We start from the raw sequence: 22,022 nt of genomic DNA, 5'->3' as shown, positions 1-22,022 counted from the left end.
AATGGCTGTTGGGGTGCATTAATGTCTATTTTTTTCTTCAAATAAAATATTTGTTTCCATCAACTAACTTTTCTCAGTCTCTTATGCTAAGTTATCTCCAGTTCTGCTTATGGAAATTTAATTGACCCACTCCCCCTGTAACCGGTTATCTGATGGCTACGCTACGAACTTCTCCCCCGAGTCCCGACGTCCAACTCTCCTTCCGGTATTGGCTCACTTTATCGACACGTCTTGCCGGCAGCGGTAGCGCTGCGCCGCCCGGCATGACGGCGCACAACCGGCCGCAGCGAGCCGCGCCGACCATCGACCTGATAACGACGGCCCCCGGCGGCGGCGGCGGCGGCGGCGGGCGGCCGGGCAGTCCGCGCTCGGTCCCCGTCCGACTCACAGCGCCGCCGACCGCCCGCAGGCTGTTCCGCCTCGCCTCCGCCGCCGCCGCAGCAGCCATGATGATCAAAGGTACCGTGGTGGTGTACTCTATACCGGCGTGCCCGCACTGCCGCACGGCCAAGGCCACGCTGACCCAGCGCGGCCTACAGTACGTGGACGTGGACCTGGAGCGGTTTCCCCATCTGCGGCCCTGGCTGCGAGAGACGACCGGCAAGACCAGTGTGCCGCAGATCTTCTTCAACAGCAGACACATCGGCGGCAACAGCGAACTGCAGGACCTGGTGAGTTGGCCGGGCCGGGATCCAGGTGTGGGGTGAAAATCGCTTACTTGTTCAGTATGCGGGCGTTGTAAATGCATTATTCAGTAGCGCATTACGTATGTCGTTATGGCGCATCACGATAGCGCCTTACGCTTGTCGACAACTAAGCTTCGCTGATGCATAAGTACGTTCTATTTGTTTCTTTGCTTTTTTGCTCTAAGGTAAGATATTTTGTGGCATGCGAGAAAAAGTGAGTGTGCGTAACATTATCATGTCCAGGGGACATTATTCCTCAGTCGGCCACATATCCCAGTCCGTCTGCGCTCCATTTCCTTGTGTGCCTCTTATTAGACTGGCTGCTACCGACGGAGGGCAGCGGCTAGTGCCGTGATCGGCCTATTGCATTCAGCGGATATCGACAGCGGTCGAGGTCAACGCCCAACGGACGGGCTGCAAAATGCAGCGGTCACCGCAAGGCGCCGGGAACTAGCTTTCATTTGGTATCACATTGCCCAAACATAGAGCTTAAATTGCTCAAATGGATACGGCTACCGTTTCCAAATGGGAACTTGCATTTGTGATGCAAATTGTATTGGTTGCGTTGCATAATGCATATACGCTGCACTGCCGGTGTCATTCGTTACCACATCTGGAAGGCATTACCGCCAATGAAAGTGAGGGCATCGCAATGAACCGTGTTTTTGACTCATCGAACTTTCTACACGCCATTTGGAGAAACCCAACACGGTTGCAAGGTAGTTACTGCGCAATGTGCAATTAATAAGGCACCTCCCATTCGTGCACGTCACGTTTGTCGGGTTGGCATTTCCCCCAGTGGGAAAGTCGGAGTTGTTTTGTCATGCTTCCTTTATCTTGTTTCTAGCGCATTCGCGCAGGTACTAGTGATTGTCTTCACAGTTCACGGTTGGTCTATCGTCTGCGAGTCATTATCATGTGCGTTCATTATCTGTGCGCATGGCACGTGGATTGCGCACTTTGGTCTTCGGTGGGGCGGCGCTCATCGCTCGTCTAGTCACCGTGACTAACCTGTTCGCGTACCCCGAAGGCCGTGACTGACCTACTCACGTGCCCGAACGCACTTGCACTCTCGACGTTCGATCCCAAGGCTGTTTCAAATGGGCTAGATTCCCTTACTTAGATATCGATTTCTGGCTGCGACATCGAGTGTCTTGAAGTGGGAGATGCGTCAAGTGCGTTTGAAACCCGAGTTGAAGTGTCCTGGGCCACATGACTTGCAAAGGCCCGCTGCCGGAATCACGTGGATCAGTGTCACGATTGCTTCCCGTGTCTCGCAGTCGAGTCGAATTATTCGGCGAAAGTTGCCGAATGCTGCTTTATTCAATTACATAATAGCAAGGCTATTATGTAATAGCATAATAGGATAAACAGGTTTTGGAGTTTCACTAATCCCCAATCGTTTTTTTATCATTCGATTATTTTATCGTCACATCGCCTATCGCCAATGCTGTACCTGACTACTGAATGACTAGATCAGACTACTGAATACCGGAGGGTTCCATTATCAGTAAATCCGCCGTTGTGCCGGGTGACATTCACCTACACCTGTTTGCCCACACAGGTGGACGACGCGAGTCAGTGGGAGCAGCTCGTCACCCTTCTGGAGCAGACCGAACTCAACCCGAGCGATGCCGGCGCGCCGCGAATTCCCAAACCGGAGGAGGCCGTCACCACATCGGCACCTGGTAAGTACGGCGCTAGAAGGTAACTGAGGAAAGCTATTGTCTTGGCAAGGCCATATATAGATTGTCTTGGTAGTTTTCGTAGTCCTGCAGTGGCTTCCGGCTTTTCTGCGAAAGACAAAACCCCTGAGCTTGTTAAGTTTTGATTGAGGTCTCGACGCTCCTTTGTCATGGCGTAACAATCGATGCTGAATGTGGCCTCCGCTCCGTATGAAGTATACCCCCAATTATTTACGTAAAAATGCCAGAACGGCTACCGACCGAGGTATGAATCATAAACCGGCTTATTGGATCAGATCGCGGCCGTTGCATGTGTGTTGTAACTGTTGTCCCCTCCCTAGCCCCACAAGTCCCCTGATGATGAACCGCGGTATCGGTCGGTCGCTCAAACAGAGTCTGTCGACTTTTGATTGTTCCCTTTATTTCTGTCACCCCTGTAACAGTGTTGATATTTAATGGTCCCTATATGTGCGTGGCCAGCGGTCATTCTGTCCACGTGGCGCTAAGCCATTGTCCCTTTCCCTCTGACGATTATGTTTGTGCGCCGCCAGCGGCCGTGCTGCCGGTCGAGTGTGAGAAGGACGAGCTGTCCCGTCTGGCCATCGACCTGCACGACCGGTCCAACCTCATCATGGACCACCGCGTCGGCCTCTTCACCAAGATCAGGGACTCCTTCTCCGGCGAGGCCTTCGTCAACTGGATGATCAAGGAGAAGGAGAGCGGTGAGATATGATGTCCGATTGTCCCTGTCTGTCGCTGGGCTAATGATTGAGACGGTGTTTGTAGTGGTTGTGAAGGTGATCCCCCCCCCCCCCCGAAGTCTCACAGTTGCTATGGTAACCAGGTTGCAGTTGTAATCGATAGACGGCATTGCTCTTTGTGTTTGTCCGGTAACGCCTTGCATGGTCGATGGTTCGGTAATTCCGGTGTGAGCACTGAGCAGTGTTGAAAGTTCTGTAGGAGACGATGCACACGCCCTACTTATGATATAGCCGCCACCAATGAAAATGGATCGGGTTTATGTGCTCAGTGTTCCAAGTCTTTGTGCCTTGTTCTGTTTCCATTTTTGTACTTAAATTGACGTTTAAAAATGGTAATGTGATTCGTCATTATCCCGGTTCCCTTCCGCGTCACCGCAGACGAGGCGAATGCCCTGGACATGGGCCAGCAGCTGATGGACAAACACTTCATCCAGAACGTCTCGGGCGGAGCCGACAGCACCAAGTTCGAGGGATCGGCCAAGGCCTTCTACAGGTCAGTCCAAACTCGCTCGCCGAGAAGACATTACGAACTTTCGGAGTGTGGTGCACTTTCACAGTTTGACCGCACGTTACGTAACTGTCCGGTGCTTCATCGATGGTTCCACCTAGCATTTATGGTCCGGAGACAATCCGATAAATCTTTTCGTAATGTCTCCCTAGGCTTTCTCTGATGTTTTTCTCATCCCTAGGATGACCGAGGACGACAACCAGGGCGCGCTGAACTCTGGCGAGACGGCCGGCTGCCCGCCGCTGCCGGCCGGAGAGCTGGCCGAGAACCTCCGAAAACTGATGCTCACCATGTACGCCGAAAACATCAGTCCCGACGGCAAGGTGGGCCACGGGAGAATGAGTTCGGAATTTCAGAAATTCAGAATTGCAGAACGAGTGCCTTACGATTGTTCATTCATATTAAACGGGATGAAATTACCATCCCAGATCAAACCTACGGAAAGCAGGTTGAGATGTCCCCTGGCGGCCAACTAACCAACTACCATTTCCCCCTCCCACCACCCCTGGCGGCCAGTCGGTGAACTACGCCGGCATCAAGGCCTCAGACAACTGGCGTAACTACGTGCGGATGGCGCGTGAGCTGCAGCGAGTCGACATCTTCGGCCTCAACCGCGAGGAGAAGCTGGCCTTCTTTATCAACGTGTACAACGCACTGGTTGTGCACGGCAACATCGCCACCGGCCACCCGACCAACGTGTGGCAGCGCTGGAAGGTAGGCGGCATGGCGGAGCAGATTAGGACGGGGAGGCCACTGTGGTGGGGTGGTTGATCGGGCGGGTGTGTGTGGGCTGGGATTTATGTGAGGAGTAACGCTACGGAGGTGGTATAGTGCGTCCGGGCGCGAGCAGGAAGATCGTAGTGGGGCGATAGCCAGCAATTCTTGAGCTGTGTGCATAGCAGGGTTGTGCTTGACTCATGAGTCGAGTCAGAAATTTGACTCAACTCTGACTCAAATGAGTCAGATTTGAGTCGAGTCGGATAAAATGCTGAGCTGTTGAGTTGAGTCAGAGTTGAGTCGGACAAAAATATTAAGGCGTTGAGTTGAGTCAGAGTTGAGTCAGTAAAATAACTTTTGACATTGAGTTGAGTCAAAAACATTTAGGAACATGAGTCAGCTGACTCATCTATCTAGAAACAATCTACATAAGCTTTTCATTCTCCCCCTGCTTAACAACTTAGGCCTGGCCCTGCTGCAGGATTTTTTTCACCCCCATCCCCCGCTCAACAACTTTTTTATCCGAGTCAATTTTGAGTCAACTGACTTGACTCAACAAAAATTTGAGTCAAGTTTGAGTCAACTCATATTTTCATTGAGCCGCTTGAGTCATGAGTTGAGTCAAGGGGAAAAATCAGCTCCTTGTTTGAGTCAGAGTTGAGTCAGGGCTTTCTGAAGTTAAATGATGAGTCGAGTCGGCAAATTTTTTTGAGTCGAGCACAACCCTGGTGCATAGTTAGGCATTTTTACCGAGCTTTGGATATTTTCACCTCCCGTGGCATGCCTGACCTCCCGGCTCCCCACTGACTTTCCCCGTGCCCGGTCGGCAGTTCTTCAACAACACGGCCTACGTGCTGGGCGGCAGTCCGTTCACGCTGCAGGACATCGAGAACGGCGTGCTGCGCGCCAACAAGAAGGGAGTCGGCGCGCTCAGCCCCCAGTTCTCCAAGGCCGACCCGCGCCGGCGACTCTCGCTGGAGCGCGCCGAGCCCAGGATCCACTTTGCGCTAAACTGCGGCGCCAAGAGCTGCCCGCCCATCAAGACCTTCTCGGCCCAGGTGAGGATGGCGAAGGGATGTGGGCGCTAGTGGTGGGCGCAGGTTGAAGGACATAGAAGGTGCTGGGATTTAGGCGGTATCTTTGTTTAGTTGTGAGTAATTAAGGATTTTTTAAAATCATTCGTGTCGCGAGTTAGATGTTAAACTTGTCGACATGGAAATGAAGACAGCTATCCATTGAATCAGTTATGCGCCGTCTCCTTAATCGTGCCATATAATTTATTATTTTGCAGACCATTGACAGTGAAACGGCACTGTGTACAGTTTGTACCCTGTTGTAGCTCTGGACTGACGTGTTCGTCTCCTACACATACTCCTACTGACCCTTCCCATGTCTGTCTCGTTGCGTCTCAGAACATCCAGTCAGAGCTGGACCTGGCCTCGGCCTCCTACCTAGAGACGGACGACGGTATTCGTCTGGAGCCGGCCAAGGGCGTGGTGCACCTCTCCACGCTGCTCAAGTGGTACCGCTCCGACTTCGGAGAGGACGACAAGGAGGTGAGCGTGCGCTGAAGGCCGGCGGAGATTTACCCACGATCCGGGAATCGGGTGGGACATTTAGATGGTACTTTTGGAGCGACGAGCGAATAAGCTCCGTTTGGGAGTAAATAATTCCTCTCAAAGTTCTGATCTGGATTCTGATGCGGCAACCGATATTTTGCTTCATTGTCGGCTTTTTTCCACGCATTGTTCCTGATCCAGAACTGAAAGCTGTGACATAATTGCCGACCCGTCTCCTCTACGTGCTGTCCTGAATCCTGAATTGTCGATCCGTCTAATTATTTACGTTTAGGTTATGAGCTGACTCCGTCCCGTCTTGCACAGGCTCTGACATAGGTGTAACATGATTACCGACCCGTCCCACCCCCCAGGTTCTGACGTGAGTGTAAAGTTAATGCCGACCGGTCCCGTCTCACAGGTTCTGACGTGGGTGCTGAAGCATCTCACTGGCAAGAAGGCTGAGCAGCTGAAGCAGATGCTGGACAGCGGCAACTTCAAGATCAACTACATCCCCTACGACTGGACCAATAACGCCAAGTAGGCGGCTGGCTCCTGGAGCGGTCTGCCTCGGCGGGAAGGCGCTCTTCTCCTCACAGCGGTGTCCAGAAAGGGTCAATCTAACCTCTGGAGAAGGCAGAGGGCATGGCTCTTCTGATTATCACCGTTGACTGCATGAGAGGGCAGACTCGGAGCAGGAATCGGCTATCGAGGTAGGTACCGTCTAGGCAGAACGGGGAGCTGTCCGAGCTGGGCTGGGACGGACGTTCTATATACCCTGCTGGGACGTGCCGCAGGGCCTATTTTAAGACAATTGGACTGGGGTGGCCAGGCAGTGGTGGCGCCCCTGTCTCTTGTGTGGGCGCCCCCCCCCCCCCCAACTTTCAATTTTACTTTCAACCAACTTCACCCCATTGTTGCTTGTAGATAAATATAAATATCTCGCCACGCCACTGCCCCGAGACGCTGTCCAGATTTTGAATCGCTTATGGCTCTGTAGTCTGTACCTATGCCAAGAAAGATGCATTGCTAACCAGTGTTGTAGCTAGTTCATAGGCGGCGGAACGGGGGGGGGGGAACCTGGGCACCGTTCCCCCTTTGATTTTGGCATTAACCCTCGCCCGGCGAGGGGGGGGGGTTGATGCAACCCCCCTAAGGTTTTTCGCAAATAACGTAAAAACGGCGGCGCATGGTGCCGTCAAATTTGGCATACCCTCTGGGGCAACATTTTCGCACCTTTCTTGAAAATTTGAAGTCCCAGTCTTTTCAGGTCAGGTCACCAGGTCACAAAAACCGGTACAAGGTCAGGGGAAAATTGGACTAGCTTAGCGGCAACTGAATTCCAGAGTTCGCTTAAATTGGCAACAAAGTATACCATTCGATGCGCACGGACGTCCTGAGTTCACTGGTGCGTTTATTTTTGCTCTATCTTTTTTAGGTAAAAAGTTATAAGCGAAAAACTTTTGACATGTTTTAGCAAATTTTTTGCACTCATATCCCCCAAAACCCCCCTAAATCTTGACTTAGAGTCACCAAACTTTTACAGGGGCGAGATCTCCTATGGATCCACCTACTCTGTAAATTTGGCGTTTCTAAGTGCCATAGGAGCCAACACAAATCTTGAAAATGATAGTTCTTATCTGAAATATATGCTCATTAGATATTCAAGTAGGTTGCTCCTAAATATTGTAGTTCTAGCTTCAAAAACATGGATGTTATGAATGTCGATAGGTTTCGCGAGGCTACACCGGCCGGATCGCCCACTGTGCAGTGGTGGTAGGGTGCCTCGTGGCGGTGGGGTGCACCAGAAACTTAGGGCGCCCCAGCACCAGCGGAACGTCACATTATGTGTTACGACGCCCCAGTAGTGGTACGGTGTCCCATCACCGTTCCGTGCTTCTATCCTCAGGATACAGAAATCCTTCTCCTCCACGCCGCAACCCCCCTCCGGGCTGGACAGGCAATTTTATCTCATGCAGGCTGCTCCCTTGGAGCGGCACCGCTGCTACCGAGGGAGCGCACCCCGTAGCCGGGTGCAGTGAGTGCCTTGGGGCTGGGAGGCCTGTCCTCTGGACGGGCTCAGCCCCGGCGACTCACTATAGGGTGCCTGCCCAGACCATGTGTCTCCCCCTATGTCCTATCAGCCTTCCGGCTCTGAAATGGTCTCATTGGACCGAAAGGGCCTAACCCAACAAAACAAACAAACAGTGTCCCATTTCTGATAGGGCGCCCAAAGGTGGTTGGCGCCCCAATCGTGTCTGGGCGCCCCAATGTTGATAGGGCTCTTCAGTCATGGTAGGGTGCCCTATTACCGGTAATGTGTCCCAATCAAAGTAGGGCGCCACAGTTGCGGCAGGGCGCCCCCAGTAGTGAGAGGGCACCCCATTGGTGGTGGTGGCGCCTCAGTGAGCCCTTTTCCCCTGTCAACCTGAGTTGCGCCTCAAGAATGTGTCGCCTCCGTGATTGTCGGCAGCTAATATCTGTGGGTAGAAGTTTGGGCTGTTTTTCACTGGGGTGGCAAAGTAAGACGACTGGGGTGGAAAACCGCACCACTGGGGTGGGTTTTGCCACCCCAGTTAACATGTTAAAATAGGCCCTGACGTGCCGTGTGGATGTGGAGCCGAGTGTGGAAACCGGTGTGGATCGGTCCACGGTGGTATGTGCTGAGTAGGTGGATCAGCGTGTAATCGCGCTGTCAGCTCACAGGAATGATGTGATTAGTCATATTTAGTCATAGCGGACATATTTGTCGTCTAGGGAAATGTTAGGTCAGTAGTCCACTCGTGGGTCAGTAATCCAACTCAGTTGTAGTCGCGATGATATTTCCAAACAAATTACAGTTTATGTTGCTTATGTTTATGTTAACGTGATTTTAGTCATAATGTCTCGTCCCACAGTTAAATGTGTTGAAGCACTACTGCTCTGGTTTACTGAGACTCGCTTTATTTATTTTTCCCTATTTAACACGTTATATTAATCGAGCGTTTGAATTCAGGTTGGAATTCATACACGAGTAGGTGGTTGAACCGCATGTTGCGCACCTTAACGATAAACTGCTAGTCGCCGCCCGCCGGTGGTCGATCACTAGTCATCCCAGTTGGCTCAAGCACACCAATCTGTTCAGACTGTCACCATTCGCGGCGTTCGTACTTACGACGTTTGAAACAGTAACCACGCCTGGGCTGTGATCAACGGCAATCGAAAGACAATAACACGGTAGATCGACTCCGTCCCTATCGACGCCTTAAACGATTATTGTGGTGTTAATTATTCATAATAGTTAAAACGAACGATGTGTCCATTTCGAGATGTACTATATGCGAGATCAAATGTCGCAAAGATCAGCGTTACATGTTGTTTGCACACGGTTGGTGCTGTTGTATGAAGCATAGCTCACTGCGCCCAGGTAAATAAATTACTTATACCAGCTGTGTGGTATGTTTCTGTGCAAGGTCTTGAATGTTGTTTCGCTTCCTAAACCCTCGCCGGTGCGCGTCCTTCATCATATTATTGTAGCATCCCTCGTTTGGATTCCATGCTAATCCTACCACCCTACCGGCTACCCATAGCAAAAACTCGGCCTTTTTCTGTCGAACGCGGTTCTAACTTGGACTGTTTGATGCTACCGTCGTGACCGCCGGTCGGATTTCAGCACGCCTCATTGAACACCTCCCTTTTGGCGTGATCCCTTCCACCACGGACCGAAGGTGAACGAAAGAGGGATGAGTAGTCGGCTCATGGCTGGCCGGAGGAATGATCACATGCGATAAACGGTTCCAGGACAGGGGCGGCGCTGACCCTTTGAAAGTAGGTAGGCACTTGGTAGGTAAGGCAGAAAAGCTTAATACGGAATAGGTAAAAGGGGGAAAAGACAGCCTTATTGCTCAGTCAGCTCAAGCAGCGTCATCTATGAAAACCTAACTTAAGCTTACACGTCTGCCGCCAGAGGGAAGCTAGTCTCCAAGTAGGAGTCTAGTTCGTCCAATATAATTTTTAAGAAACAATAGAATAACACAACAAGCATAACAACGCTAGGTACCCTAAACTAATGATGAAAATTGATAGCGTAAAATGTGTTTTATTTTATGATAAATGGACTAAATAAAAAGTTCAGTTTGAAAGTTAGAAGGTAGCACCTAGTCGATGTGCCGACCATCTAGACCTTTTCTACCAAAAGGCTCAATAGCCTCAACATGGCAATAGTCGATAATCTAGTAGGACGAGGTAGGCACAATTAGGCAAAGGTTTTAATCAAGTTGATGTATAATACGATATTTGTGTGACGTTTTTTGAAAAGTATAGGCAATTATCTTTCGTTTCAACACATTTTGAAGACGAAAAGAAAATATATATTTAACAAAAGCAACAGAGCAATCAAAAGCCACAGTCTAGTGAGGGTGTAGACGCAGGGGAGACGGCAAATGACGTAGGCACTGCCTACCTTGCCTATATGGGAGAACCGCCCCTGTTCCAGGATGAAATGCTATGATCGGTTTGGGATGTTCAAACTTTACCGACCAAGGGATCATCGAGCCCTGAATTAAGTGTGCTAAACATCTAGGTATATGACGTTTAAGCAGGCAATACTTACTGAACATATAAGAGCTGCAGAGATACAGGCTGTCATATTCCAGCTGCCTATATCTCAGTGGTGGGCGAATAGCTAGGTTGTTAGTATTCGTTCCGCACCGACGTCCGTGAAGTTAGCGTCGTATTCCGCGACGGATTCAGTCGCACCGTATCATGTCATATCCGATCACACAGTCTTCCCACAACCTTCTATGTAAAAGCTGATCGCGACTACCCGCAATGCAAAGGTCGTTACGTGCGTGTGAATATCCTGCGCTGTTATTCCGATTTTCCCGCAAACGCAGCATCCACCCGATTGGATGTATTATCGCTGACGCCGTTCGTGCTGTTGTAGGGGCATTCCACGTCAAGTGGGACAAAAAATGATCATTTTGAACCTCACCTCCTCCGATTTTTGCGAAACTTTGTGAAACTACTCATCTATATGTGAAAAGAAAGGAGACATATTTTTGTCAAAATATGACGTCACGTTTCCGAGATACACGTCATCAAACATTGACTTAGGCAAGGTACATTATCATCTTTAAAGCGTCATAACCATTGAAGTTTTAGACACATCACCACGAGACAAAGTGTGAAATGGAGGGAATAGGTCAGGCTTTAATTTGAGGATAACAATATTGACGTAATTAACTAATTAGTGAACTTAATTAAAATTCAAAAAATAAATTTTGATTTTCTGAAAAATGGGTACCCTTCGATTTTGCTGATTTTTACATATTTTATTCTCCTATACATTAGCTACATCATATAAAAAATCCAGAATGGGCCGACGTCTACATAACTGTCTTTTGGACTTCGTAATGTCTGGCACTCGCGTGTTTCGTTTTAACAACCAAGGAGAGGCGCTACCCGGAGATGCTTCTTTCTACCCCAAACCAAAGCAAACCTAACCTGACCTGACGTGACCTGACCTAATCTAACACGCGTAAATATGTACAGCCCTCAAGGCAGTTGCCGACTGGCCAAATGCTACCTACATACTACATAGATACGAACATTAGCCCTCGCGACAGTTGCCGGCTGGCCAGATGCTACTTAAAAAACAAATGCGTGTTAAACACTTCAGGCTGACCCACTGCGAGCCAGCGACCTTTAGATTACGAGGTGGGTACCTTCGGCACACTTACTACTAAGCCACGAAGATAGCTGGTCATCGTAAGCCAGTTTTTATGATGAAATTGGGCATTCTCCAGCCAGCGCCTCTCTTTGGTTGCAAAAAGAAAATACGCCCGACTCTCCCAGCGCTAGGGGAGAAAAGCCCGGTTTAGTCAAAAAAGGTATTAAAAAAAACGGAATTTGAATTGTAGGTGGGGCGGTGGGGAACTTTATCGTGTGATAAGTTCATGGCCCTAGATCAATATATTCAAGATCAAATGAGGTTAAACGTGATCAAATTTGCTATACTATTTTGCGTTTATACGCCCATAGATCTAAGAGATACAGGCCGATTTTCCTATTTCTTCCCTTATACGACATTTGTAGTGTTATGAGAATCTCTAGTTAATCTTACCATAAATTTGGCAGTTATAGTGGCTTGCTAAGAGTAAGATGTCGCCGGCAGAGGCGGGGATCGGCCGACGCGGGAAATGTCATAGTCACATATTGTGTTTGCACCCTAAAAAATTAATTTTACCAGTTGATATTCGTATTTATTTGAATATTAGATTGCCTGTACATTTTTAACCCTTCACACAAAATTTGACACGAATCGATCATAATCAGCGGTAAGAAGCGCGGTGCAAAGATGGAACCGTCCTGCGCCGGCACAGTCTACCATTCAGGAGGCAACGGCCGGCGCCGGCCGCCGAGCCGCTCCGGCAGGAATGTTTGACTTTACACCGCTATTACTAGAAAAGTTGTGGACCGATTTACCTATTTCTTGCACGGGAGGATTTGCAATTCGATTCTGGACAGATACTGTAAGTTAAACGTTAATATAATAATTTTGGCGTGAGTTATTGGCGATAAACAGGTGGAGTTAGCGAAATCGGCCCCTTCCACCGCCCGTGCTACGTTGCACTACGTGTTGCTATATCATCCAAAGTTATCGTTGGCCCACTCTAATTTTCTCAGCACGTGTGCCTTACATCTAGTGGAAGACAATATCTAAATTTGAGCAAAATCGAAGGGTACCCATTTTTCACAAATTACATTTTAAGAAATTAATTCAAAATAATATAAATTCAAAATCACCAAAAAATGTAAAAATTGTCAATTTTTACTAGCATAACTCCTTATGCACACGTTTCAGTTTGTTTGAAATTAATAGCTTCAAAAATGTTGAAGCTATAGATCTTTCAAGATTGCAATACACGTCCAATTCTGCTCAAAAAGCAGAAGTTTAGCGACTTGTTTCTCTGTAGCCCGAGGGCATATGACAAAATCCTTTCACCCTCAGAGGTTTCACCCAATAGCCAATAAGTATACCAAGTTTGAACAAAATCGCAGAGGTGGCCGATTTTGGCTGTCCCGGTTGACATGGAATGCCCCTGTAATCACAGATTTAGCCTTGAGCCCGCCGGTCCCTACCCCTGGGTGAAGCGGTGAAGCAAACAAATCATCCACATCACGGCAGTAATAACCAGGTTCTGCATGTTGCCGTGACTGGGCGACTGCAGTGGCTTCAGCCTTCAGCAAGCTGCACGCTCCCAACAGTCCCACTTACCATATTGAAGGGACGGCACAGCGGCGGCGGCCGTCAGAAAACGAGGTGATATCACCTGGTGACGAGGTTCCTTTCAGGGTTAAAAAGACCTCCCGGCCATGCCGTTCCGTTTTCTATTCATTTTCACACAAAAAAAAAGATGTGTAAAGCATACTTCTGTTGCCGGAGCGACTCCCCGACCACTCGCTGCCAGCTCGATTGCCTGAGTCGTTTTTTCCAAATACTCTGACCGTTTCTGTTTCCTGCCTCCGTCTCCCACACATCTCGAACCGATTCCGTCTCCGAGCTGTCTCCGTTTACCGGTAAATTGGGCAGACCGGGACGGAGAGGCGGATAATTTTGGCCTCCTGCCACCACACCGTGAGCTCGCTCTGTGACCGCCGCCGGCGACAGCTCAGTGGCGCCCTCTGAGGCTGGGGAGGAGCTCGCTCGCGCAGGAGCGGCTGTCGGGACCGCCGCCACCGCCGGAACGATGCTGCTCAGACTGGGTTCGGCCGCCGCCCGGTCCGCGAGTCTGCTGCTCCAGCGACGTGCTCACAGGTGAGAGCCAATTACATCTGCCGTGAACAAGTGAGAGAGGTGAGAAGCGCGGCCTCCACCACGGAGCGGCCTCGTGCGGGGGAGAGGTGAGAGCATTGTGAGAGGACGTGTCAGGGATATACCACGGGAGACACATCAGCGGTGACCCCAGAGAGGTATCAGAGCTAGGCGTAGTCTGAAGGGTTTTAAATAGGATATGTGTACAGTGGATAACATTGCCGAGTTATACGAGACGGTCGGGTTTACCAGCCGAATCACGTGGTAAACTGCACCCAGATGCGCGGGTCGTAATGTGTAGTGCGCGCCTGAACTCGCCGCTCCCTATCAGCAACTGTCTCGCCGGTCCTTTTGAGCTTTCCGTTCTAGTTAGCTCGCTGTCAGAGATGTGTCACACACGCCGGGGTGCTGGCAGATGTCGAGCCCCGGGCCGAATGGCAAAAACCGACGGAAGTCCGACCCACAGTTCCAGATAGTGAGCTTCTTTCTCTGAAAATGGGCGGCAGTGGCGATATGAGACAATTTGTATCTTGCGTGAGTCGGAATCAAACAATGAAATGATCGTTCATCAGTTCGCTCGTTCAGAATTGGGACTCTGGATTGAATCATCCGATCAGTACACAGAGCCATGGGCCATGTCTAATCAATCCAGTCCACCGTTTCTTGGATTTGACAATCAGTTCAGTCGCCGCCGCAGATCCATCCAATCAGTACGCGGCCAGGCAGGCGGAGGAGCCGACATACCTCGTCCGCCTGACCGCCCACATCAAAGTCGAGACGACCGCCCCGCGTGACGCCTCAAGGCTGACGACGGACAGACACTAGACAGACAGAAGAACAATGCGGCCGACACATCCTGACATCGGCACCGGAACGTCTGTGTCAGTGACCCCAGGGGAGGTCTCTAATTAGCTCGCCTGTGCTCATCAGATGCACTGAAATTAACAGCACTATAGAACGTAACACTTCAAACGAATAGTCACAAAAAAATATTTTCAAGTGAGCTAGCATGACTAAACCTTATATGACGAATCATGGTCATTCGTTTATTTGAATATCAAAAGACCATACGCGTGAAGGTAGTGGAACGATTTGACCAATCACGTGCAATGTTCCTAACGCCAGCCTTGGCCAGTGTCGTTTACAATGCAATCTGCATTGACTCTTCAGTCCCCAGGTCGCTAAAAAATAGCGAATGCACTATCACGAGCTGTCTCATCATTCCGATGCGACTCAGCCGACTGCTCATATTAGTATCCCGACTGTCCCTGTCCGGGGTTCGCCGTCGTCCACCGACCGCCGCCTCCCTCATGGCCCATGGCCGGCCGGCCCGACCCAAGGTCACAGCCGGTAGTCGGTACCACCGGCACCGACCGCAGAACCCTCCAATTAGCCCGGCGGGCCAGACACCCGGGACGTCGACACTGAACACACCGGCTCGGGGAGCACACATCCGACTCATAACCCGACAGAACACGTCATAACCCACTGCTAAACGGAGCAAATCCACTAACACCAAACGGAACGCATCTCGATCCGAGAGATCGATCAAACTGAAACCCGAGCACACACCCGACCAGAACACCAGACGTACCGAATACATACCTAACACACGACCTATCACCAACCAAACAGAATCAAGCCGGCCGGGTTCCATCGGCGTACGAAACACACCCACAGCTCAGAGTTCAGACTGGGGCGGTGAGCGAGACCGATCCATCACACCGTGTGTAGATCGGCCGGTGCCGCGGGGCGTGCCGATCGAACACCGTGACGCCGCCTGATACCGAGCCGGAGGATGCCAATTATGTGGTGTTCGCAGGGACACACTTAAATACATGCATCTGTCTATAAAAAGGTGACAGAAATGTGAGCCCTATTCCCTACCCGACGCTTTTGTAGGTAGTGCGAATCAGTAACAGGTCACTTGTTACCCTCCCTCCCACAGGTGCTCGAGGTCGCCATTAGCACGCGACATGTCCGGCTCGGCGCGCGTCTGGGTGCTGGCCGCGCGGCCCGAGGGAGCCGCCAAGGCCTCAGACTTCCAGCTGAGGGACGAACCGCTGGCCGAGCCGCAGGAGGGCGAGGTGCTGGTAGAAGCCGAGTTCCTCAGCGTGGACCCGTTCATGCGCGCGTTCGCCTCGCAGCTGCCGCTCAACGAGCCCATGCCCGGCACCCAGGTGGCCAGGTGAGCCATCAGGGGGAAAAGATGGGGGGCAGGGGCAGATTAGGGATGGGGGGAGGGATACACAGATGGGATAGGGGAGGCGAGCGAGTCACAGCTGGTGGCGACGGTCGGGTAATGGGAAAATAATGACCGATTTTAGGTGGGAGTACGTCGGTGCTAACAGTGAGCAGAGTTTTAATGACATTCGCCAACATGTCGTGCCCGGACCGACCAAACACGTCCATCGGGAGAGCTATGCAGATGGACTACCAGAAGAAATTATCATCGACTAACCCATGCATCTGCCGAAAAGGTGATCCAGTACCGCAGTGACCTGTCCCTACACTGCCAGGCGATGTCACTGCAAACTGGCGGTGAAGCGCCCCGCCACCTCCCTCGGACAGGACGGTGAACCTTGGAGTGACCTGACTTGACCCACGCCCCCTCTGCCGACAGGGTGGTCCAGTCCCGCAGTGAGCAGCTCCAGGAGGGCCAGCGGGTGCTGGTGGCCGCCGGATGGAGGGAGCGCTCCGTGGTGCCGGCGGCCGGCCGGCCGGGCGGCGCTCCCGTCATCCCACTGCCGGCCGAGGCGCCCGTCAGCCACTCCCACTACCTGGGCGTGGTGGGTATGACCGGGCTGACGGCCTACTGCGCCGTGCACGACCTGCTGCGACCGCGCGCCGGCGACACGCTAGTCGTCAACGCCGCCGCCGGCGCCGTCGGATCCGTCGTCGGACAGCTCGGGAAGCTGCTCGGCGCGCGCGTCATCGGCTACGCCGGCGATCAGGAGAAGGTGGACTGGCTCAAGTCGACGCTGAAGCTGGACGAGGCGTTCAACTACAAGACGCAGGACCTGGCCGAGACGCTGCGCGCGGCCGCGCCCGACGGCGTCAACTGCTACTTTGACGCCGTGGGCGGCAAGTTCTCCCAGACGGTGGTTCGGCACATGGCGGATGGCGGGAGGATCGCCTGCATCGGCGCCAGCAGCGGCTACAACAGCGCCGCGCCGCCCACCACCGGGCCTTTCCCTGAGATCAGCATCATCACCAAGCAGCTGACCATCTCGGGCTTCCAGTACTTCGCGCAGGACCTGACCTCCGAGAAGATGCAGAAGGCGCGCGCCGAGCTGGCCCAGCTGGTGGCTGACGGAAAGCTGGAGGCCAGGCAGACGTTCACTGACGGGTTCGAGAACATGGCGCAGGCCCTGCTGGACATGATGGACGGCAAGAACACGGGGAAGATGGTGGTGCGCGTCTGAGACGCCCGTGGAGCAGCGGTGTCCTTCGCGCGGGGGCGCGGCTAAACAGGGTAGGGATCTCGGCGGGGATTCTGTCACACAGCACTGTCACTGAACTTGTGCGATGGATCGGTTCTATTTTCATACACGATTCTCAGATGGTAGGTATAGTGATCCGACTCGATGACAAGGTTTTGGGAATATGAGTTTCTGCTGTCCTGTGTTATCGAGTGCGACTTTTCTATAAACAGCGTGTACCCAGCGATGTTTGTGCCTTGTGGATTGCTGTTGGCTTTACATTAGCAATGTGTTCGGTGCATTACTTGACCGATACATTATATCTTCAACCTCCATATATGCACATTATCAACTCTCTCTCCTCCTGACCGGGGCATATGAAACAAGAAGATATCACGGTCTATCAATGATACTTCGACGCGGGTGTCGAGGTAAACATGCCTCAGTAGAGACTAACGCCGGTTCGACGGCATTCAACTCGGGATTGCCAAATGAACAAAAAAAAAATGCAAATAGGAAACAGGGGAGATAGCCTGAAATGACAAACGGAAATAAAATCACACTATATTTTCAAAACACGGGCGATGGTCATCCCGATGATTCAGTGCATAAGCCACGGCATGCCCATTACCAAGAAGTTCTGACTTTCCAAGTTCGTACCGAGACGTTTTTGGCACCCGGCTTACACAAACAGCAAATTAACTTTGTGGGAAAAAAATGAATGTGAAACAAATGCGTGAGCATTATAATGCATGTACGGAATAGGCTTTGCTGGCCGTCGCAAAAGTTACATCGCCTTTTACATTTACAGCCATTAAACCGCAATATATGTTTTGCGAACGGAAAGAGATAAGCATAGAGTAACGGAACACGTAATTGTTTTACAAAAGAGAGTCATCGGTTCTTCACTGAAAAGCAAATGCTATCTGCGCAACCAGCCACTTGACACCACGACAGGTTATGTAAAGTCAGTCTTTGTCTGTCTGTTAGACTTAGGAATCTAAAATTGAATGCGTTTTTGATATACCAACGCTTCAAAAAGGTAGTGACGAAATCCAAAACGTAACACGAGAACGTTCACAAGAAGGCTTGTCACTAGCTAGACAATTCGACGCACATGGAAACAGATACGTATTGTCCTCGCAGCAATATACCCCATAAATGGCGCCACAAAAGAGCGCCATACTTCACAGTCCACAACACAGTTAATCGCTACACCAGTCAAACACTCACCAGTTTAACGTTGTCCCGTATCACCTTCACCTGAGGCATCTTCTTCAGCTTCTTATCCAGCTTCGCCCAGATCTCCTCCTTGCTGGTGTTTGGCTTTCCCTCACAGCCGCGGCACTCGTACTCGCTCACCACTTTCTTCCGCAGCTTCTTCAGCGACAGCTCGTGGTCGTCACGGTTGCCCAGCAGAGCCAGCACCACACCGGTCCAGTCGAACTTTTTCGACGCCTGCGCAGAGGCCAGCGAAGCCTCGTCCAGGGTGTCGTTCAGTCGCTCTACGGCCGGCTCTGCCTCCAGCTTCCGTTTCTTCGCGCCGCCACCGCACTCCTCGTCCGGGATACCTTCATCGACATCATCGTCGGCCTCTTCGTGCTTCCTTTTGCCCTTCTTGACACCATTCTCCTCAGGAGCGCCATTCTGAGCCAGTTTGTTCTTCTTCTTGCTACGTTCCATCTTCTTCTCCCTCTTACTCTTCTTAACGACCGGTGCATCTTCCGGTACCGTTTCTTCAGGGATAGGTTCGGAGTTCGCTTTTTTCTTCTTTTTCTTCTTACTAGTAGCATTGTCAAGCATCTCCTCTTTACTTTCAGTTCCTTGAGAGGCATCATTCTCCTTCTTTTTCGCGGTGGCTGTCACCGCCGGCGCCTCCTCCGCTGGTTTCGCTATGGCCGCCTCGAATATTTTCCACGCCTCTTCCACCAGCACGCTGTTCCGTACCCGAATGCTGTTGCTCACGAAGTTCAGGAACTTCTTCTTCTTGCGAGGAATGTTGCTGTGCTGAGACAATGTCGCCAGGAGATCCCGAACAGCAGGAGATATATCAGTAGTCTTTCCCACGACATTGTTGATCGATTCGATCCACGCTTCCTGCTTTCTTTCTCCTTTATTAGCACTGGCCTTTGGCTCCCAACCCTTAGCAGCATACTTAGCTTCTTCAGAGATACATTTGTTGTGTTGTTTGTAATCCTCACCCCAAAAGTCCTTACCACAGTCCATGCAGGAAAGACTTTCACATCTCCTACACTGCTGCTGATAGTGTTTTTCAACTTGGTTTTTCTTCACTGAAGCACCACATGCATTGCATGCAAATACCACCATTGTTTCTTTCCTCTGAAAAAGGAGAAATAATACTGTAAACTGAAGCAGCAGTCAGATAGCCATCAGAAATTTTTTTATGACAATGCTGAAATCATAAAACATTGACATGCTCACTGCTTTTCTAGCAAGGAGTCATTCAAGAAGCAAGATTTGAGACTAAAAGGCAATAAACTGGCTGTTGACTGACAGAAGGAGTATTAACACCTTCTCTCCCAGCTTTTTAGTGGTATATTTGTTTTTTACTTGCAAATACCACCCTGTTATGTGAACAATGTGTCCAACAATATGCCCACAGGCATTGTGCCACTTCTTGGTGGAAACAAATAGGCACTTGGTGGGAAGGGTAGCTGCAAATTCAGTCATAGCTAAAAAAATAACAGAATCAAACACACAATTAAGGTTCAAGTTATCTCAATTACTCAGCAGATACTGCCATTGGCTCGGGGGAGGGGAAGGTAGTTACTCAAAAACGTCAAAGATAAACTGCTTGAAATATGAATCATCTCAAATTTCAAAAACATAGATCTATTTTCATTCAATCATTTTACATTTATTCACTTGTTACTTTGACTTTGTTAGTCGATAGAGCACCTCGAGCATTCATGAAAAAAACTCAACTGATAACTCAACTAAAAACTCAACTGAACTGATATAAAAAGTTAACTATCCTTACAGATGAGGCCTTACGTATGTTCACTAATTTTTCGTTGAAACCTTCTAACACAAATGCGGTATATCAATCCATTATATGCTAAAACCGATAAATGAAATCACTCAACACACCCGTGCGGGCCGTGCGCACTGCACACACAGGGCCTTGGTAACAACTGGATTTCCATTACGTCATGGGTGATGATGTCACACCACGGGTGACGTTTCACTGCTGCTGCTGCTGTCCACGGAGGGCAGCGTTTGTGAGTGGAAAACAGTAGCAACATTGTAAATGAAGGCAGTATTGGCGCTTATGCTACATATGAAATTTATAACAACATATTGATATTGGTGAATGTTTATTTTTGTTACTTTTCATAAACCCTCCATTTCAGAGGGTCTGCATGCAAAATTTCTGTTATTTTTTAGAGTCAAGCTATTGTACTAAGGGATTTATTTTGGCAATTTAGTCATTTGTTAGGTTATAAGGCTGCAGAAACTTTTAGTTGAGGTTGGTATCCATTATCCAGTTGCAGCTATAATCGTGTCATATTTTGTATCATTTTCTGAACATGTAAACACCTACCTATATGAATTCAAATTTTGTGATTGTAGAAAAGCAGTTACCCTCACATTGCAGCGGGGATTAGAACAATTAACCACACTTGTTATACAAAAAGCCTGTTTGCCATCAATTTTGGGAATCCAAATTGGGTATTGGTAAGGTAGATGTAGCACAAGCTGCCCGATGCACGAGAATGGGTCTTTCTAACCAAACCTTACCTAACCTGACCTACAACCTACAGCCTTAAACCTAAAATTTACAACCTACGACCTAGTCCTACGGTATGGCATATCACAACAGCTTGTGCTACGTCTGCTAGTGCTACCATGACCCAACTTTGTGCCAATTCATACCAACTTGGGATGACAGTCACTGCAGATGACAGATGTGTGCTGACCATGCAGGTCTTTGTTACAATTGCAATTCTATTGTGTTACAGGTTCGGCGTTCTACAGCTGCGACCCGCCATGGCTGGGCCACCGCAGCGGCATCACCTTCAGGGTGGACCTGCCCGTGGCCACCCGCCGGTCGGACCCGCCTGCAGTCCGCAGGGAAGCTGCCCTGCGAGCCATTGCAGAGCTCCCGCACCCGGACGTCACTATCTGGTCGGACGGCTCGGCTCGCGGCGGACGGAACAGGGCGGCGCAGGCGCTGATCCAGTTCCACCACCTCAACAGAGAAGAGACCGTGCGCGCTCCTGCAGGGGCGGTCTGCTCCAGCCTAAGAGCAGAACTGACCGCCATGCGCGAGGCGTTCGCGGCTGTGGCCGGCCTGGAGGACGGGGAGTTGGCATCGACCAAGTCGGTCCGCCTCCTCACCGACTCAAGGTCTGGGCTCCAACTACTTGGCCGCGGCCCAGCTAACCAGACCATGGCCCTGGCCGCCGAGGTGTGGAGGCTGCTGAGTGCTGAGCACCCTCACCGAGAACGGCACCGAGACGGTGCTCCAGTGGGTGCCAGGCCATGCCGGGCTGGACGGCAACGAAACCGCCGACCTCCTGGCTGGCGAGGCCACGGCGGGCGACCAAGACAGCGCACCGATCGACCTGTCGAGTGCGCGGGCCGCCGTCACGCGCCATGTCCGGGAGCTGTCGCGACAGAGGGCAACCGCTGCCCACCCGCACCCGGACCCCACGCCTGGCCACGACTCCCTGGCGCGCTGGGGTCGGTGACGCTGTCCCAGCTGAGGACCGGCACATCACCGCTGACCCGTGACACGCTCCACAAGATTGGCCCGGAAGCCGACGACGAATGCCCCGCGTGCGGGGAGCCCGACCGCGCGGCGCACCTACTGACCGATTGTCCGGCCTATGAGGCGGCCCGCCGCCGCCGCTGGGGTGTCGACCCTC

At 51.0% G+C, this 22,022-nt stretch overlaps 3 protein-coding genes across 5 annotated transcripts; 2 read left to right on the top strand and 1 right to left on the bottom strand.

Moving 5' to 3' along the window:
• The first annotated feature begins 248 nt into the window (after nt 1-248).
• On the top strand, nt 249-9,342 carry LOC122365719. The gene is made up of 9 exons (XM_043337162.1): nt 249-671; nt 2,251-2,374; nt 2,923-3,093; nt 3,511-3,625; nt 3,822-3,963; nt 4,157-4,354; nt 5,188-5,415; nt 5,770-5,913; nt 6,335-9,342. Exons 1-9 carry the CDS (start codon nt 264-266, stop codon nt 6,455-6,457), a joined length of 1,653 nt encoding a protein of 550 aa, XP_043193097.1. The 5' UTR covers nt 249-263; the 3' UTR covers nt 6,458-9,342.
• A 4,115-nt stretch (nt 9,343-13,457) lies between these two features.
• LOC122365712 (prostaglandin reductase 1-like) lies at nt 13,458-17,373 on the top strand. Its single transcript, XM_043337151.1, has 3 exons — nt 13,458-13,711; nt 15,657-15,896; nt 16,332-17,373. The coding sequence occupies exons 1-3, from the start codon at nt 13,644-13,646 to the stop codon at nt 17,131-17,133; spliced, it is 1,110 nt and encodes a 369-aa protein (XP_043193086.1). The 5' UTR covers nt 13,458-13,643; the 3' UTR covers nt 17,134-17,373.
• A 307-nt stretch (nt 17,374-17,680) lies between these two features.
• LOC122365713 (cell growth-regulating nucleolar protein-like) lies at nt 17,681-20,270 on the bottom strand. Of its 3 annotated transcripts, none has more exons than XM_043337154.1 (2): nt 20,132-20,270; nt 17,681-19,470 (listed from the first exon to the last, which is right to left on the bottom strand). In XM_043337154.1, the coding sequence occupies exon 2, from the start codon at nt 19,456-19,458 to the stop codon at nt 18,352-18,354; it is 1,107 nt and encodes a 368-aa protein (XP_043193089.1). In that variant the 5' UTR covers nt 19,459-19,470; nt 20,132-20,270; the 3' UTR covers nt 17,681-18,351. The 3 variants fall into 3 exon arrangements, with proteins under 3 accessions (XP_043193089.1, XP_043193088.1, XP_043193087.1); XM_043337153.1 differs by having other exon boundaries at nt 20,146-20,269; XM_043337152.1 differs by having other exon boundaries at nt 20,242-20,264.
• Between the last annotated feature and the right edge of the window lie 1,752 nt (nt 20,271-22,022).

The sequence above is a fragment of the Amphibalanus amphitrite genome, unplaced genomic scaffold (genome assembly GCF_019059575.1).
Source record: "Amphibalanus amphitrite isolate SeventyFive unplaced genomic scaffold, NRLGWU_Aamphi_draft 000758F_arrow, whole genome shotgun sequence".
NCBI lineage: Eukaryota > Metazoa > Arthropoda > Thecostraca > Balanomorpha > Balanidae > Amphibalanus > Amphibalanus amphitrite.
This window is presented reverse-complemented; position numbering and strand designations above follow the sequence as displayed.

Excerpts from the sequence above, each read along its gene's own strand:
- LOC122365713 (XM_043337154.1), bottom strand. The coding sequence starts at position 19,458 with ATGGTGGTATTTGCATGCAATGCATGTGGTGCTTCAGTGAAGAAAAAC.
- LOC122365719 (XM_043337162.1), top strand. The coding sequence starts at position 264 with ATGACGGCGCACAACCGGCCGCAGCGAGCCGCGCCGACCATCGACCTG. Across the intron at positions 672-2,250 it reads ACAGCGAACTGCAGGACCTG|GTGGACGACGCGAGTCAGTG; the intron begins GTGAGTTGGCCG and ends TTGCCCACACAG. Across the intron at positions 5,416-5,769 it reads TCAAGACCTTCTCGGCCCAG|AACATCCAGTCAGAGCTGGA; the intron begins GTGAGGATGGCG and ends GTTGCGTCTCAG.
- LOC122365712 (XM_043337151.1), top strand. The coding sequence starts at position 13,644 with ATGCTGCTCAGACTGGGTTCGGCCGCCGCCCGGTCCGCGAGTCTGCTG. Across the intron at positions 13,712-15,656 it reads CTCCAGCGACGTGCTCACAG|GTGCTCGAGGTCGCCATTAG; the intron begins GTGAGAGCCAAT and ends TCCCTCCCACAG. Across the intron at positions 15,897-16,331 it reads CCCGGCACCCAGGTGGCCAG|GGTGGTCCAGTCCCGCAGTG; the intron begins GTGAGCCATCAG and ends CTCTGCCGACAG.